The sequence below is a fragment of the Achroia grisella genome, unplaced genomic scaffold (assembly GCF_030625045.1).
Source record: "Achroia grisella isolate CSIRO2021 unplaced genomic scaffold, CSIRO_AGI_Agris_v1 utg1360, whole genome shotgun sequence".
In the NCBI taxonomy this organism is placed as follows: Eukaryota; Metazoa; Arthropoda; class Insecta; order Lepidoptera; family Pyralidae; genus Achroia; species Achroia grisella.
Window position 1 is genome coordinate 3235435 of NW_026712626.1, and position 20293 is coordinate 3255727.

The following is a 20293-nucleotide window of genomic DNA, read 5'->3' on the forward strand; positions in this document are numbered from 1 at the left end:
TGATCAAGTTGTAAAAGCATATAATAATTTGCCTATAGATTTGAAGGACATTAGAAGTTTATCACTATCTATACATATAAATAAAAATGTAATGTCTATTATGTCTAATTAAAAAAAAATGTACTTGTGTACTTTAATATTGTTTATAATATTAAAGTACACAAGTACATTTTTTTTAAATGCAACAAATAAAACATATATATGTCAATTTATTAATTCAACAATTATGCATGTTATTTTTTCTTTTATGATGCAATTAAATAAAACATAGATACAATTAATTTATTAATTAAAGAAACATATTTATATATCTATACATAAAAATAAACTTGGAGTGTCTGTTTGTAATATGGAAATAACCGTTTTTTACTTCATGCATATGAATATAAATACGGTACATACACCGAAATAATTTTTTTTACAAATTTTGTCTGTGTAATTTAACTTTGTTATTTTTATATTAAAGAATTTTTCTAAAGTAAAGGTAGTCTAAGTTACTCCTTATTAGATCAGCTACCTGCCAATAAAAGTTCCGTCAAAATCGGTCCAGCCATTTCAGAGATTAGCCGGAACAAACAGACTGACAGACACACGAAAATTGTAAAAAAAATTATTTTGGCGTATGTACTGTATTTATTTTCATATGAATGTAGTAAAAACGGTTAGTTCAATATTACAAACAGACACTCCAATTTTATTTATATGTATAGATATGTATAGATAAAATACGTCTATCATTCCCTCGCAAATATAAAAAACGAATACACTAAATTCAAATTGATGACGACCTCGGTGGTCTAGCGGTCAAGCACACCGCTTTACGACCGATGGTCGCGGGTTCGATTCCTCGCACGGCACAAACATTTGTATTTATGAGTATGATTGTTTGTATCGGTCTGGGTGTTTTCTATGTATAATATGTATGTATTTACAAAAAAAAAATATCTATGTATATGTATCAGTTATCTAGTACCCATAACACAAGCTCTAGTTAGCTTAACTTGGGTCTAGATGGCGCTGTGTGAATTGTCAAAAAAAAAAAAATTCCATTTTTTTCCCTACCGTCCAGTTCTGTATATAGATCCAATTGAGAAGAACTGACAAGAAACTCAATTGAATTTCTTTTTTTTAAAGTCAGTTTATTTACAATGTATATTTATATAGGTGTCTATGTCTAACATTAAATGAAAATCCCGAACATGAACAACTATTGCCATGCACGCTCGTCATTCAAGTAATCGTTTAGTGAGTAACAGGCTATGATTTAACTAAAAGAAAAGCTCCTTTTTGAAATCGTTAAGAACTTTCTCGAGAGGACAAGGATGTTATACAAAAGACTGATTAAAATGTAATATTCTTATATTGGAATTGAACTTGGTACCTATTTACTAAGGTTTCGTATGACCACTGCGACTATTGCAAATTTTAATTAAATATAAATACATAAGTAGCTGATAGGTAGTTTCCTTTGAAGTAAGTACATATAGAGATATATAAGAGCTATTTCACACTGACAGGAAACTACTTGATGTATTTATATTATTTTGTTTAATTCCGCTACAATTAGCTTGTTTTTGTTTGTTTGTAACACTTTATTGCACAATAAATACATTTAAATTAACTAAAGATACAACGATCTTCAGGCAAAGTTAGGAAAGCCAACCCAATGTAATGTAAGTTGGAGTCTATTCTCCGCAATCAGTCCCTCATCTGGACCGTGGTGCGTGTAGAGCCAGACTACTAAAGTAGCCAGCCAAGCTCCTCCCAAAAGCGCAGTCTCCTGGTGTCTTGACAAGCAAACTTAGGAGAGCCAACCCAATGTAATGTAAGTTGGAGTCCATTCTCCGCAATTAGCCTCTCATCTGGACCGTTGTGCGTGTAGAGCCAGACTACTAAAGTAGCCAGCCAAGCTCCTCCCAGAAACTCGGAAGTAGGAGACTTCTTTCATGTCAATGATAAACCTTATTCATTACAAAAACAGGTAAACACGTTTAGATCAGAACTTGGCAACTTCAACAGCACAATTGCCTTATTCCAATTCAAATTCAATCTTTATTCATGTAGGTCTATTACAGACTCTGATATGTCAAATCTACCGTCAGTTCGGAATGATTTCGAGATGAGAAGAACTGACATAAAACTCAGTTTGTATTCTTTTCAAATAAATGTAATCTATAAGAAAAAAAGTTAAAATATCTAAAATGACAGTCATCATCGTATACTGTCAGTTTAAATCAGACATTGGCCAGTTAAGTCGTCATAAATGCAAATAACATTGAGTAAAGTCGATTCAAAATAGATCGCCTTGTAATATAATTTCTTTTGATCAAATAAGTACCCCACTGATAGAATGCAATACGGATTCTGTATTTAGAGCAATCGTCATATCGAGAGCTGACCTCAGAACTGGAAAGTTTCATATTTAAAAAATAACCGTAAATTTTCCACTTCTGGGGTCATATATATAAACTAGCTTATTTAACTTTATTTTTCTAAAATAAAAGTAGCCTAAGTTACTCCTTATTACATCAGCTACCTGCCAATAAAAGTCCCGTCAAAATCGGTCATTTCAGAGATTAGCCGAAACAAACAGACAGACAGACAGACAAAATAGCGGTAAGAGTGTTTCTAAAAGCCCGGGTGTTTTCTATGTATATTATGTGTGCATTTAGAATTTTAGCATCCAAAACACAAGAGCAAAGCTTAGCTTGGAACTAGATGGCGCTGGGTGAATTGTCTAAGATAAATATTACAATTTTAGAATGTCAATTGTCCTTTTTTACTGTACAATATAGTTAAATAAAAGAGAACAAACAAACTTATGACCTTTAAGACCTAATGTCGACGGAAGTTACAACACGAACAGTGTTTCCCAAAGTAGGCGCAACGTAGGGGCCCACGTCCCACAGGGGTATTCGAAATCGAAAATATACTCGACACGAGTCGAGTAAATTTGGGGAACACTGTACTTCGTGTTGTAATTTCTGTTGACATTAGATCTTAAAGGGGACGTGGGCCCCTACGTCCCTTTTTCTCCAGGCCATTGAAATGCAATGCAAAATTTAATGAAAAAAGGAAATTCTTAAACAATTATTATTTGGTGGAGGAATATTGCAATGTTTAATGATGAGCGTGCATGGCAGTAGTTGTTGTTGCTCGACATTTTCTTTTAATGTTAGACATAGACACCTACATATATGTACCTTGTAAATAAACTGGCTTTCAAAAAAAAAAGTAATTCAATTGAGTTTCTTGCCAGTTCTTCTCAATTGGATCTATGTACTGAACTGGACGGTAGGGAAAAAAATATAATATAAAATTTTTAACGTCCACAAGCGGCAAACAACCGATTTTTTTATTTGAATTTATAACATTGAAATAAAAAATAGTTTTTTTAATATTACAAAATTTGCATTTTTTTGAGGGTTGATAGAATAGTGCCGTCGTCTGCACTAACAGTATACGCTGGCGGGGCACCAGTGGAGGATGATAAGATGAGCATGAGGTCAGGTCAGTTAGGCCATCGTGACAAATGGAATTTACTACAATAGTTTCCAGGGAAATCTGCGTCAACCTGACATGGTACATTCTGGCAATGGTGTTATCAATCCACATGTCTAACAACCCCCTTCCCCCAATTATGTATATTACGGTGGGTCATGGCACAACAAAGTTTGGGAAACACTGGTCTAATGAGTTAATAATAGTTATTCCCGATTTAAAACTTAAGTGGAGTTCAGTTGACTAATATGTGACCAAAAGTTTTGACCAGAATAGCCTCGATGTAACCTTTATTGGAAATAAACATTACAAATGTATTTTTAATACTAATTTCAAGACCGGTAGTTATCGGTTTAGCACATCGTACTATTTCCAACGAGCTGTTCCCGCGACTTCGTCCGCGTGGAATTTAACTTAATTTTTCTAAAATAAAAATAGCCTAAGTTACTCCTTATTACATCAGCTACCTGCCAATAAAAGTCCCGTCAAAATCGGTTCAGCCATTTTAAGAGATTAGCCGGAACAAACTGACAGACAAAAATTGTAAAAAACGTTATTTTGGTGTATGTACCGTATTTATATTCATATGCATGTAGTAAAAAATCTAGTGTACATGTACTATATATATAAACCTTTCTCTTGAATCACTCTGTCTATTTAAAAAAACCGCTTCAAAATCCATTGCGATATTTTAAAGATTTAAGCATACATAGGGACAGACAGCGACAGAGACTTTTATTTATTTTATTTATATATAATGATGATTATTACGGGTCATTGGGCTTCCTAAAATATGGTCGAGTGCAGTGATGGCTGGCTCATCCGTCATACTCGTGAACGAGTGCTGCTTGTAGGGACTGGTCTGCTCTTATCACTACGACTGATTTAATCTTATGGTGTTTTTATATGTGACCCAAAAAAATTAGTGCTGGTTGGTAGTTTGTATTCACACGTTTCGACTTGTAAATGTAAACTTACAAGGATTATTTAAAAGAGCAACACACAACTGTCTTGCTCGTTCTTCTTGTGATGAGACAGCTTTCCGAACGAGCGGTAGATAAAAAAAAATGTTATGACTATTCAAAAGTGCTTAAATTAAGTTTATATGAATAAATGATTTTCTATTCTATTCTATTAGACTAAAAATAGTGGTTATGACGTAATTATGAAGAAACAAATCACAAATCGATTCCTTAGTGTATATTATAGGCTATACAACTTTTTGACGACCTCGGTAGTCCAGCGGTCTAGTACACCGCTTTACGACCGATGGTCGCGGGTTCGATTCCTCGCACGGCACAAACATTTGTATTCATGAGTATGATTGTTTGTATCGGTCTGGGTGTTTTCTATATATAATATGTATGTATTTACAAAAAAAAAAAAATATCTATGTATTTGTATCAGTTATCTAGTACCCATAACACAAGCTTTAGCTAGCTTAACTTGGGTCTAGATGGCGCTGTGTGAATTGTCCTGAGATTATTATTATTATTACATATATATATATATATATTTATTATATCTCCCTTTTTACGGGGGTAATATATTCAAACACGCGGGCCTTAGCCAAGCATGGATGAGTTATGTGATGAAGATAGAAATTTTCTGACTATTCGGCATGTGTTTAGTATGACGGCTTTTTGTAATAGGTCTATTGTAGAGGAGGGGATATGTAACGTGTCTAGGCGTTTGATAAGACTTTTTGGTATAACTCCTGTGGATGACAAAACTATGGGTACTATGTGTATGGTGTGTGCTTTCCATTGTTTTTTTAATTCTATTGCTAGATCTGTGTACTTTGTTAGTTTTTCATTGACTGTGCTTTGTATATTGTGTGTGTTTGGGATGGCTATATCTACAAGATATACTTTTTTATTGATTTTGTCGTGTAATGTTATGTCTGGTCTATTTTGATGTACAGTTTTGTCAGTTTTATTATTATTATTATTATACAACTTAATTAGTCGTGGTCGGATAAATAATCAAAATTGCGTCCAGTCGTGTTTACCCCGCGACCGACACACCGTGAAGATATCAGTGTATGAAATAAACTGATACCGGGGGAGCGTCCCCCGCTATCAGTTTAACAGGGCTGACTACTGATTAATGTTATCTATACATATAAATAAAATTGGAGTGTCTGTTTGTAATATTGAAAGAATCGTTTTTACTACATGCATATGAATATAAAAACGGTACATACACCAAAATAACATTTTTTACAATTTTTGTCTGTCTGTTTGTTCCGGCTAATCTCTGAAATGGGTGGAGTGATTTCGACGGGACTTTGTTTGCAGGTAGCTGATGTAATAAGGAGTAACTTAGGCTACTTTTATTTTAGAAAAAATCTTTTGTATCAGAAAAATAAAGTTAAATACTCGCGGACGAAGTCGCGGGTACAGCTAGTATTAAATAATCTTTAAAAAAAATGCAATAATATAATACATACAAATATGAATTTATTATTCAAAAATAAAATTCAAAATTCAAAGTATCTGAAAGAATCGTTTTTTACTACATGCATATGAATATAAATACGGTATATACACCAAAATAACATTTTTTTACAATTATTGTTCCTCTGTCTGTCTGTATGTTTGTTCCGGCTAATCTCTGAAATGGTTGGACCGATTTTGACGGGACTTTCTTTGGCAGGTAGCTGATGTAATAAGGAGTAACATAGACTATTTTTATTTTTAAAAAAAATTTCATTTTTAGTAAAATAAAATAAAATTTCACACGGAGGAAGTCACGGGAACAGCTAGTTTCTAGTACCTATAAGCTCTGCTTACCGTGAAACTAGATGGCGCAGTTTTAATTGTCCGCAGTTATTTATTATATTACTATCAGATGGCAATTGTAAGTAGCTTTGACGTGGTCTAGTGTTTTGAGTAGTCATGCTCACTAAAATGTCCAGACTTGTGGCGGCGTGGTGGGCCGGGTCAATGGGCTCCCTAAAATATGGTCGAGCGCAGTGATGGCTGGCTCATCCGTCATACTCGTGAACGGGTGCTGCTTGTAGGGACTGGTCTGCTCTAATCACTATGACTGATTTCCTCTGATTAATTGTTTAACCAGTTGGTTATATATTCAATATTTTTCTATTTGAGTATTTAATTGAATTAGTGCTAATTGGTGGTTTGTATTCACACACTTAAACTTAAAAATGTAAAGTAATAATAAAATTATTTAAAAGAGCAACACGCAAGTTTCTTGCTCGTTCTTCTTGTGATGAGACAGCTTTCCGAACGAGCGGTAGATTAAAAAAAATGTAATGACTATTCAAAAGTGCTTCAATGTAAGTTTATTTGAATAAATGATTTTCTATTCTATTCTATTCTATTCTATTCCTAGCTGACCCTCGCGACTTCATCTGCATCACGCTTATTATATGTGGCCTAATTTACATAAATGTGTTATTCTGATGTATAAGCTATATTGCTGTAAAGTTTCATCAAAATCCGTTTAGACGTTTTTGCGTGAAAGAGTAACAAACATCCATCAAACTTTCGCACTTATAGTATTAATAAGACTGTTATAAACTGATGTTTTCATCATATAGACACCCATACAGTACACAGATCTAGATCGATGAAACTTTTTTCAAATGTGTTGTTCTGATGCATCTAAATATATATAACTCAAAGGTGACTGACTGACATAGTGATCTATCAACGCACGGCCCAAACCACTGGACGGATCGGGCTGAAATATGGCATGCAGGTAGATGTTATGACGTAGGCATCCGCTAAGAAAGGATTTCGATTAATTCTACCCCCAAGGGTATAAAATAGGGGATGAAAGTTTGTATGAAACTTGGTCAAACTGATCGGGCTGAGACTTTGCATGCATAAAGCTACTATGACATAGGCATCCCCTAAGAAAGGATTTTGATAAATTCCGCCCCTAAGGGGATAAATTAACACGAGCAAAGCCGCGGGCAAAAGCTAGTAAGCTATATTACTGTAAAGTTTCATCACCCGTTCAGTAGTTTTTGCGTTACAGAATAACAAACTTCCATCCCAATCCAATATTGGTAAAATTAGTTGTAATAATACAGTCGTTGACAACCCTGTCTTCGGTCCGATGGGGTGGCGATGGGGTGGCGATGGGGCGGGTTCGTGGCTTTAAAAGGCCCTGCGCAAAACTCAGTCACAGAGTACCACTTCAGGTTTCAGTGTGAGCAATCTACTGCACAGGTGAGTTAATGAAACACATATGTAATTATTTAATCATTAATCAAATATATTATAAATTTTCTTTTAATTAATTAATTAATTGAATAAATTATTTTAATACTAAAACATTATTTTTTCTTTAAAAAATGCAACAAAATATATGTTTATATGTCATATCTATACATATAAATAAAATTGGAGTGTCTGTTTGTAATATTGAAATAACCATTTTTTACTACATATGAATATAAAAACGGTACATACACCAAAATAACATTTTTTACAATTTTTGTCTGTCTGTTTGTTCCGGCTAATCTCTGAAATGGGTGGACCGATTTTGACGGGACTTTTATTGGCAGGTAGCTGATGTAATAAGGAGTAATTTAGGCTACTTTTATTTTAGATAAATAAACTAAATTCAACTACAACTTCAAATACATCGCGGGTACAGCTAGTATTAAATAATCTTTAAAAAAAATGCAATAATATAATACATACAAATATGAATTTATTATTCAAAAATAAAATTCAAAATTCAAAGTATCTTCTCGTCTATTACAGACTCTTATGATATGTCAAATCTACCGTCAGTTCGGAATGATATCGAGATGAGAAGAACTGACAAGAAACTCAGCTCGTATTTTTTTCAAATAATAGTGGAACATGTTTATAATAATACACAGTCATTAAAATTAAAATTTGGGAGAATAGAGTGACCACCAGCATATGCTATCGCAAAGAACAAAAAATTTAATCAGTGTTCACAACCTGAACAGACCAGTCCCCACAATTAATTAAAAATATATATTTATACATTAATTTTTCTTTACAAAACACAACAAAATTAAATATAAATATATTAAAATTATAAATCGTACTCAGTAGCGTGGTTTGGGAGAGGACTATGTCCAGCAGCATCATTAGACCAATGCAGTCCGCATTGGTCTAATGATGATGTTAATTAAACAAATAGACGACCTCGGTGGTCCAGCGGTCTAGCACACCGCTTCACGTCCGGTCGCGGGTTCGATTCCTCGCACGGCACAAACATTTGTATTCATGAGTATGATTGTTTGTATCGCTCTGGGTATTTTCTATGTATAATATGTATTTATTTACGAAAAAAAAATTATCTACGTACTTGTATCAGTTATCTAGTACCCGTAACACAAGCTTTAGCTAGCTTAACTTGGGTCTAGATGGCGCTGTGTGAATTGTCCTGAGATTATTATTGTTATTATTAAATATATATTCTTTAAAAAAAAATCAACAATTAAAATGTAATTACTGCCATTATAACCTTGCCTTTATCCCATTATTTGTGGTCGGCGCAGTATGTCATTCTCTTCCACTGCTCTCTATCATTCGTCATATCTGAACATACTCTTCTTTTATTCATATCATCTTTCACACAATCCATCCATCTTTTCTTAGGGCGTCCCCTCCCTTTACATTGTTAGTAATGTGGATTGATAACCCCATTGCTAGCAATGTACCATGTCAGGTCGACCTCCACGCGGTTCCCCCTGGAAACCATCGTGTTAAATTCCTGGTGAAATTGTCACGATGGGCTAACGACCTGACCTCATGCTCATCTTATCATCCTCCACTGGTGCCCCGCCAGCGTAAACCGCTAGCGCAGGCGGGTGCAACATTCCATTATTATTCACAAAAACATATCTATATAGTGTCTGTTTGTAATATTGAAATAACCGTTTTTTACTACATGCATATGAATATAAATACGATACATACACCGAAATAACATTTTTTACAGTTTTTGTCTGTTTGTCTATTTGTTCCGGCTAATCTCTGAAATGGCTGGACCGATTTTGTCGCGACTTTTATTGGCGTAATAAAGAGTGACTACCTACCTTTATTGTAGAAAAATCTTTTATTTTAGAAAATTAAATTCCACCAGACGATTTCGAGTGTACAGTTAGTCTATTATACATATATTTACAAAAAATATCTAAGTATTTATATCAGTTGTCTAGTACATATAACACAAGGTCTGCTCAGCTTACGTTTAGACAGCTCTAAGTCAATAAAAAAGCATTTTATACACATGCAACCATTATTTCGGTCGCAGTCGGTTAATTTGTGACGTCAGCATCGGTACAATGGTACAATGAATGTACGAATAAAAACCGATTAAACGATAAAAGGTTTTAATTGACCATCAAGTTGTTATTTCATTATTTTCAATTTATTTTTGGTGCTTCTTTTAAAAACGGCCGACGCAAATGGAAAGCTCCGTTGGGCGGTAATAATAATAATAAAGGAAAATACATAGGATCTTTTATAAAAAAAAAGATAATTCATTATATATATATCCACCCCGACTTCGTACAGGTGTACATGTATTACACATATAAACCTTCCTCTTGAATCACTCTATCTATTAAAAAACCGCTTCAAAATCCGTTGCGTAGTTTTAAAGATTTAAGCATACATAGGGACGGACAGACAGCGACAGCGACTTTGTTTTATACTATGTAATGACTAGCTACTTGCCCCGGCTTCGCCTGGGTGTACATGTATTATACATATAAACCATCCTCTTGAATCACTCGATCTATTAAAAAAAACCGCTACAAAATCCTAAAAATTTTAAAGATTTATGAATACATAGGGACGGACAGACAGCGACAGCGACTTTGTTTTGTACTATGTATTGATGATTATAATTGAAGAGATGTGAAAATTCCATCATGGGGTTTTTATTTATCTCCACAATATAAATCTATGATTTATGTACAATTATATCTTATATATAAAATTCTCGTGTCACAGTTTTCGTTCCCATACTCCTCCGAAACGTCTTGACCGATTCTTATGAAATTTTGTGAGCGTATTGAGTAGGTCTAAGAATCAGCTACTATCTATTTCTCATACCCCTAACCGATAAGGGTTGTCCACCACTAACATTATTTTTTATTTTTTGGACAAAATTTCTTATAATTTTTTTTTTATTGTGATTTAAAAAATACATACAACTCTATATTTTCACCCTTCTATCACCAACCCCTATTTTTTTATAGCGTTATTAATTTATATGACAAAACAACGTATGCGGGGACAGCTAGTAATATAATATACAAGTTTCTGAGATGCACTAGTACATACAATAGTCATTTATTTCGAAAATACAGAGACTGTGGTTTCAAAAGACATGTTGATTAATGATGAAACAATAACAAATGGAGTCAAACTGTAGTACTTGTTGAGTAATGGCATAAATTGTGGTAACTGAATCATTATATGAAACCAAATATACCGACGACCTCGGTGGTCTAGCGGTTTCACACACCGTCTTACTTCCGATGGTTGCGGGTTCAATTCCTCATACGGCACAGACGGTATTCATGAGTAGGCTTGTTTGTATCGCTCTGGGTATTTTCTACGTATAATATGTATGTATTTAAGAAAAAAATTATGTGTTTGTATGAGTTGTTTAGTGCAACACAAACTCTGGTTAGCTTACGCCTAGGCAGCTCTAAACTGAAACACAATATAGGTACAGGTGGTTGGATCTTTACTAGAACTGAGAGGTACAGAACCAGATCGAATCGTAACACAGATTATTTTGGATTACTCTAATGCTGTTGGCCGCAGCTGGCATTTACAGCTTCACCGGACGATAGGGGGCGAGTGCAGATGGCACTCCAAACCCGCGGAAGGACTTATGGAGCGGCTGAAGGCCAACTCCCGCCTGACGGATATAACTTTAGTCTGAGGGCACCGCTAGGGGTTCGAACCTCGGCTCAGATCGTCGTAATTTCTATCCCAGTTTGAATTGAACGGGGGATCGATCGGAGGTCACTGATATCAACATGCCATTTGACCATATAAAATAAAAAAACCGTCTTTTACGTTACAAACTCTCTAGTATTCCACCACTACAAACCGGAACATAACAATCGTTTTTTTACCTTTTTACTGGACATCTCAACGGTAATTCTCGACATCCGACGGTAAAAAGAAGTGTTAAAAAACAACGATAACATCCGTTCTTATTGTTGTGCCTTCAGAAAATACGGCTAGAAATTCTCGACTAGCAGTTTACCATACTGTCTTACCATCTGGTGGTCGATGGCACATTCGAATTGAAAAAATATCTTTGTTCAAGTAGGTAGGGTATTTATTTATTTATATATTTATATAACTTCATTGCACAAAATACTAAAAGTACATATGGCGGACTTAACGCCTTATACTATAGTATATTCATGGCTACAAATGATTATATTGTACGGGCGTCGAACCCGCGACCATTTGAAGGTGACACAGTCTATTAAACTGTTGCAGTCGTCAAATGTCTTGACTCACATGTCATGATCATATAGTCTAATATTACTTACGAGTAAGATAACAACAACAAATTCAAATTCAAAATATCTCTATTCATGTAGGTCTATTACAGACTCTTATGATTGTACTGTATTTAAAAGCGGTCTCCAGCTCTGTTTTAAATCCACAATACTGCGCTAAATGTCGCACTCGTGCCGCCCATTCAGCCAAATCTTCTCCTAACCGTTGTTCTGCCTTATAAAATTGATAACGTTCTGCAAATGTACTCTTTCTTGAAGAAAAATGAGTATCTAATTTCTCCAAGAGATATTTATATTCTTCATTTCTCTTTTCTTCATTCTTCTTTCTAATGGCGTAGGAAAAATGATATCCCGCGCTACGCGGTATGTGTCTTCCACCAAAGCCGTTAATAATAATGCTGGCCGTTTTATTCCACTTTTATCATTCTCTTCATTAATATCATTTGCGGTGCAGTATGGAATAAAACGGCTTTTGAATATGCTCCATTCCTGAGAGCGGTGGTCAAATGTGAGGCTACCGCCGAACATTATGTTTCCGTAACCAGCCATCACATATATACATTAACAATACAATTTTATTAATGCAGACTTAATTACACACGTGAATTATTACTCATCGCCAATACAGTACAATGATATGTCAAATCTAACGTCAGTTCGGAATGATTTCAAGATGAGAAGAACTGACAAGAAACTCAGTTCGTATTATTTTCAAATAAATGTTGTACATGTTTACAATAGTATTAATAAAATTGAAATACCAGTTTGTAATTTTTAATTAATATAATTAACTTTCAATTATTTTAAAGCATGCTGTAATAATACTAATCAAATTTAATTATCTGTTTATAATTTCAAATTAACTTTCAATTCTTTTAATGCGATAATTTAATATATATAACTCAAAGTTGACTGACATAGTGATCAACGCACAGCCCAAACCACTGGACGGATCGGGCTGAAATTTGGCTTCTAAATATATATAACTCAAAGGTGACTGACTGATATAGTGATCTATCAACGCACAGTCCAAACCACTGGACGGATCGGGCTGAAATTTGGCATGCAGGTAGATGTTATGACGTAGGCATCCGCTAAGAAAGGATTTTGATTAACCTAAATTCTACCCCCAAGGGGATAAAATAGGAGATGAAAGTTTGTATGAAACTTTGTCAATTTTAAACCGATCGGGCTGAGACTTTGCATGCATAAAGCTACTATGAAGGTCGACCTCCACGCGGTTCCCCCTGGAAACCACCATGTTAAATTCCTGGTGAATTTGTCACGATGGGCTAACTAACCTGACCTCATGCTCATCTTATCATCCTCCACTGGTGCCCCGCCAGCGTAAACCGTTAGCGCAAACGGGAGCACCATTCCATTATCATCCACAAAAAAAAAAGCTACTATGACGTAAGCATCTCCTAAGAAAGGATTTTGATAAATCTCACCCCTAAGGGGATAAATTAACGCGAGCGAAGGCGCGAGCAAAAGCTAGTTTGTTATATATCCGGATAGTCATGTAAAAATGGCTGTCTTTATTGAGATATGTTAAAAGATATACAAAATTAGGGTATATGGATATTCTCCTATGCATATTATTACGACGACCTCGGTGGTCTAGCGGTTTAGCACACCGTCTTACTACCGATGGTCGCAGGTTCAAGTCCTCATACGGTACAGTCATTTGTATTCATGAGTATGATTGTTTGTATCGGTCTGGATGTTTTCTATGTCTATTATGTATGTACTTACCCAACTACTTACCTTACCTTACAACCAGCAAGTACTTACCTTACAACCCAACAACTGATGGACTTACAAAAAAAACATGTATATATCAGTTGTCTAGTACCCATAACACAAGTCTTGCTTATCGTGGGACTAGATGGGGTTTGTAAAACATTACAAAAATTTTTTAATTCATAAGTATGTGTTTTGATAAAGTTACAAATTTCATAGATATAGAGATGTTATAGAATATAAACTGTCATTATTTTTAAGACTAGACTCGAACTCACGACCTTTTAGATGTAAACCACTGCGCTACGACGGCACTCTGTAAAATTGTAACAATTCATATGTACGTAGGTTAGCAAACATTACTCCGTACTTAGTGTTTGTTTTAAGTTTTGCTTAGAAAAACATTTGGAATAAACATGTTGGATTTCCATATGAATATAGGGAGAAATGTTAAATAAATGTTATTTTCTTAAAACTGTAAATAAACATTCATATAGGACTAACAATAGGCCCCGGATGCGGTTATTAAGCCATTAAAAAACCAAATCAAAATCTTTGCTCGTTTTATTCCACACGGACGAAGTTGCGGGTACAGCTAGTGTCACTGGAGCGGGAACACAACTACTATTTTAATAAAAACTAAATACTAGTAAAAATGTGTATTCTTCCCAAAAGGGCTCACAGCAAGAAGTAACAAAAAAAATATATAGTTAGTCAAAAGTGACATATAAAAAATAGATATAAAAAATATAAATATATCTATTTATAGACAAGCTGCCAGGAACAGCTAGTAATACTATAATATATAAATAACTTAACAAAATCTATGTATATATATATAATTTATGTCATATAAATATTATAATATATATTTAAAACTAGCTGTACTTTCGACTACGTCTGCGTGGAATTTAACTTCATTTTTCTAAAATAAAAGAAGTCCAAGTTACTCGTTATTACATCAGCTACCTGCCAATAAAAGTCCCGTCAAAATCGGTCCAGACATTTCAGAGATTAGCGGGAACAAACAGACAGACAGAAAAATATTGAAAAAAATGTTATTTTGGTGTATGTACCGTATTTATATTCATATGCATGTAGTAAAAAACGGTTATTTCAATATTACAAACAGACACTCCAATTTTATTTATATGTATAGATATACACATATTGTTACTATTGTTAATAGCACAAGCCGGTGTATGGTCATCTCTGATCCTCCAACGATTATAACGAGATACAAGATGCTGTGGCGATGTGTTTGGGCCCTCATGCTGCTGTTTGCAAGTCTCATACAAGCTGACACTGAAAAAAGAGCTGAAAGTAAGTCAGTTATTAGACGTTGTGGTCTAGTTAGTAAAATCCTTACTACCGATGGTCGCATGTTTGATTTCCAATAGATACAAACATACATGGCGATGTATAATATTAGTAGTATAATTATTATATAACTAACTGATCCTGCGAACTCTAATTTCAAAATTAATATGTCAAAGATTTTTTGAAGTTTTGGTACACAATTAATTTCTTAACGCACCGTGTTTGACAGGTTTGTATGGGAAAATAAAATTGTTGTTTTTATTGTTTTAGATGCAATTTCTTCATATTTTATCACCGTTTAAACCTTCCCTGGAATTCCACGAATATTTCAAGACTAAATTAGTCAAATCGGTTCAGCCGTTCTCGAGTTTTAGCGAGACTAACGAACAGCGATTCATTTTTATATACATAGGTAGATGATGTATAGAAAAAAAAATCTATCGGTTGTCTAGTACCCATGGCACACTTACTACTTACATACTTTTTGGGACTTGATGCCGCTCAGCGAGCAAAACACTGAAAATCAGTGTTTTGCTCGCTGAGCAAATTGTTCACTGAGTAGCTCAACCCTTTCGTATCGCTGTGGCACCTAATATGTATTTTAATGTTTATTCTATGTGGAAGATAAAGTGTTATAGCCCAAGAGCCCACGACTGCCAGACATACGTCATTTTAGTAAACGTGAAAGTTCTTGTATGTGTGGCCCCAACACAGGTAAGAACGATCCCAAACATGAAACCTGGATCGTGGTTCCTTTGGCAGGTAACAGGTAACAAAGGTGTAAAAAAAATCATATCAAATTCGTTATTTTAAGAAACTCCATATTTTCATATATTGTTCGTAGCATTATTATAACTTGCGCTGCTCGTTGCCAGACACTTAGTGTGGTTCCAACCCCCCGCCGAACCCCCCTAAACTTCTTAATCTTAATAAAATAAAAAAATCTTAATATAACGAATTTGATATGAAATTGTATACACCGTTGTTACCCGATATACGGTTTCAATGAGTCTGGTAGGATAAGGAACCAACAAAACTGTCTGGCAATTTATGAAACTCAGTTTAATAGTTCTCTCAATAATATATATAAAGTTCAGCTTTATTAAAATGACGTAAGTTTATTTATAAAATAGTATAGTTTAGGGGGGTCCGGCGGGGGGTGGGAACCACACTACGTGTCTGGCAATGAGCAGCGCAAGTTATAATAATGCTACGAACAATATATGAAAATATGGAGTTTCTTAAAATATCGAATTTGATATTTTTTTTACACCTTTGTTACCTGGTACCTGCCAAAGGAACCACGATCCAGGTTTCATGTTTGGGGATCGTTCTTACCTGTGTTGGGGACACACATACAAGAACTTTCACGTTTACTAAAATGACTTATGTCTGGCCGTCGTGGGCTCTTGCTCTATTATGTGTTGTATTTTTTATAATTTTTTTTTATTTATTCATCCAAAACAATACAAATTGTGTAGAATAACATAATTGCAACATTACAGTAATTTTTTGTCAACAACATAATAGCAACTTAAATATTAAATCTAGGTATGTCAGCCAGCATAGTGCAGTAGGTCCTCATAAGTCTTTATTTACTATTTACTATTCTTATGTGTTATTTGAATTTTGTTTGTACTCTCTTTGTTATCGGGATACGAATAAAGATTTTTATCTATCTATCGTGACTAAGAGTCGCCGAAGAATCAAGTAGTGAAATGGACTTCCGCAAAATAATACCTAATACGATTAAATAAAAACATTTTAGTTGGTACTTTACCGATGGATTTTCCCTTCAGTGTCACCGATGCCTTTCGTGCTTGGATCCAGGTATGGACGTTCACCACCGAGGATGCTGACGCCAAGGAATGACAGGTGAGGCATTTTAGATGAAGATGATCACAGAAGTCTCGAGGGTGAAGGATCATAGGATACTTCTAAACCTGCCAAATCATGGTCAGAAACTAATCTGAACTAACTTTAGTTAACAAACTCTTCAATTTTATATAAAGATTTTATTTTGGCAGGTAGGTAGATGTAATAAGGAGTAACTTAGGCTATTTTAACTTTAGAAAAATTCTTACATTTAAAAAAAAACAAAGTAAAATTCCACGCGTAAGCTAATGTAATAAGGAGTAACATAGACTCCTTTTACTATAGAAAAATTCTTTTATTTTAGAAAAATTGAATTAAATTCCAAATCTAAATGTCCAGGTTCTTCATGGGGAGCCGGTATGGAAAGCGATCTGAGGGTGCAGCTGGAGTGACGCTAGCATCTGGACCACCCACACTGGTCTGCGAGTTCACAGGGCTGTACCCATTGTACAGGTGCACAGGTTCCACTCCCGCTATACGACACCTATATGATACCAGGTGAGTTCTTTACTTGTTACATAAAACCTCTTTTATTGTATAAATAGCTACTCGCCCCGGCTTCGCACGGGTTTAGATATTTTATATCTAAATATATTTAACTCAATGGTGACTGACATAGTGATCTATCAACGCACAGCCAAAACCACTGGACGGATCGGGCTGAAATTTGGCATGCAGGTAGATGTTATGACGTAGGCATCCGCTAAGAAAGGATTTTGATTAATTCTACCCCCAAGGGAATAAAATAGGGGATGAAAGTTTGTATGACACTTCGTCAATGTTAAACCGATCGGGTTGAGACTTTGCTTGCATAAAGCTACTATGACATAGGATAAGAAAGAATTTTGATAAATTCCACCCCTAAAGGGATAAATTAATACGAGCGAAGCCACTAGTAAAAGCTAGTATGTATAAAAATATCGCTTCAAAATAGTTGCGTAGTTTTAAAGATTTAAGCATACATAGGGACAGACAACGACAGCGACTGGTTTTTTTTAAATATATAGAGGGATTCAAGAGGAAGGTTTATATATATAATACATGTACACCCGTGCGAAGACGGGGCGAGTAGCTAATATTAATATAAATACGGTATATATACCAAATTAACAGACAGACAGGCAGACAAAAATTGAAAAAAAAAATATTTTACAATTTTTGTCTGCCTGTCTGTCTGTAGGTTTGTTCCGGCTTATCTCTGCAATGGCTGGACCGATTTTGATGGGACTTTTATTGGCAGATGGCTAATGTAATAAGCAGTAGATACTTTTATTAAAAAAAAATAAAGTTAAATTCCACGCGGACGAAGTCGCGGGTACAGCTAATACAAAATAATATTCAATGGTAGTTAAATTAAAAATTATTTAATTTTTTTAAAACGCATATGAACGTCAATTTTTTTATAGTATATTTTTCTCTCTACCGTTGTATAAAAATCATTTTACAGTTTGTCTTTAAGCTCTCTTTAGTTTTGTACTAGATGGTGTTGTAAATAGTCTTGAGTTATATATTATTAACATTGTTGTACAGGAGAAATGAAGAAGGTGGGGAAGAAGAGTAAACATCGCTGTCCAATGCCTCACGATTACAACAGTTGCTGAATTTCAATGTCAATTGATCAATTAATCATAGAGTATTAATATTATTTGAATCTGTTACTGGCAGGTAACAATATTTACACAATGTTTCACTAATTCACTGATGTTACCAACTGAGTTTAAACACTGAGTTTGCATTATCTACAATAGTTTATTTTGTATTTTGTCAATATATTATATAAATTTGTCCAAAAAAATAATTTATATTATGCAAAAACTCAAGCACTTATATTATAGATGTATACTGTTATGCTTTGGCCCATGAAACTACTATATTGTAAAAAAAAGAAAAATTAAAAATAAACATTAGTAACTTTTGTAATTCTGTAATAAGTATCTCATCAAATTACTAAATATATTTATATATGTATAGTCAGTAATTTATTTTCGTGTCTGACTGTACGTAAACTAGAAGGTGACGGGGCGGACTAGACAGGAGATTAGTCTTAAGCTATTTATAATTTTTACACTGGTCTTGAAGGACTACCTCTTTTGTTGATCAATATTAAAAAAGAATAATTAAACTTGGCGGGAATATGATAGAAGTATGTACCAAGTGACTAAGTGCTGCAACTCACATAATAAATAAAAAAAAAACACATGTATATAACACATGTAGTAGACTCACAAACTTACCACAATACTTTGATACTAGTCACTCAATATGAGTATTATTTATTTATTCTCTGTAGATTAACATTTCTGTTATAAATTCAATAATTATCAAATTGTAAATATTTTTAAAATTCCATATTCTATGATACCGATAATTTTATTTAATCATAGTGACAAATTACCTTTTCAACACACTCCATTCAATTATTAAATGAATTTAAAAAGTAAATCTTAATACCTTAGTAGAACATACATACTTACCGTAGTTTATGAGAGATTTCTACCAAGTTTAAAATAATTTCTACCAAATTCGTTGATTTCCACAAAGAGCAGTGAGTACTTCAATTCCAGTATGTCCCCCACAACGACCATTTGGCTGGGAGGTCGTGGTGGGGTATTAGGTAGGTATTTAAATACAATACTGTTATCATATGACTGTGTTACTATTAAGAAAAATGATGATATCAAATAAAATTGAGGTGAAATTTAAATGCGTTCTTTTATTTTATAATCTGTGTCCTTGTAAATTGACATTCCCGCCAAAATGGCTAAACATGGCGGTCGATATATTTTGTAATATTTATCACATTATTACATACAAAATACGAATATATTTACCCGCGACTTCGTCCGTGTGGAATTTAACTTTATTTTTCTAAAATAAAAGTAGCCTAAGATACTATTTATTACATCAGCTGCTAAATAATCCCGTCAAAATCTGTCCAGCCATTTCAGAGATTAGCCAGAACAACTGACAAATCTCTCAACAGACAGGCAGACAGACAGTGAAAAATTGTAAAAAATGATATTTTGTTGTAAGTACCTTATATTCATATGCATATAGTACAAAACGGTTATTTCAATGTTACAAACAGAAACTCCAATTTTATTTATAGGTATAGATATAGGTAGATGTGTAGATTAAAAGTTTAATGCAGAAATATGCAAATAAAAGTGCAAATGGCGGAGTTTACACCTTAAGGCATTTTCTGCCAGTTAATTATAGGTGGTGCAGAGATTAAAATATATATATATATATATACTAGCTGTCCCGGCAAACGTTGTTTTGCTTTAAAATAATAAAAAAAATTAGGGGTTGACTACCCCTAACATTTAGGGGGATGAA

The 20293-nt window shown here is 34.1% G+C and overlaps 1 protein-coding gene across 1 annotated transcript; it reads left to right on the forward strand.

Annotated features, from left to right (window-relative positions):
• Nucleotides 1–7678: 7678 nt before the first annotated feature.
• LOC131855330 (RYamide neuropeptides-like) lies at nucleotides 7679–18551 on the forward strand. Its single transcript, XM_059206584.1, has 5 exons — nucleotides 7679–7703; nucleotides 14949–15082; nucleotides 16879–16954; nucleotides 17294–17452; nucleotides 18485–18551. The coding sequence occupies exons 2-5, from the start codon at nucleotides 14962–14964 to the stop codon at nucleotides 18513–18515; spliced, it is 387 nt and encodes a 128-aa protein (XP_059062567.1). The 5' UTR covers nucleotides 7679–7703; nucleotides 14949–14961; the 3' UTR covers nucleotides 18516–18551.
• Nucleotides 18552–20293: the final 1742 nt, after the last annotated feature.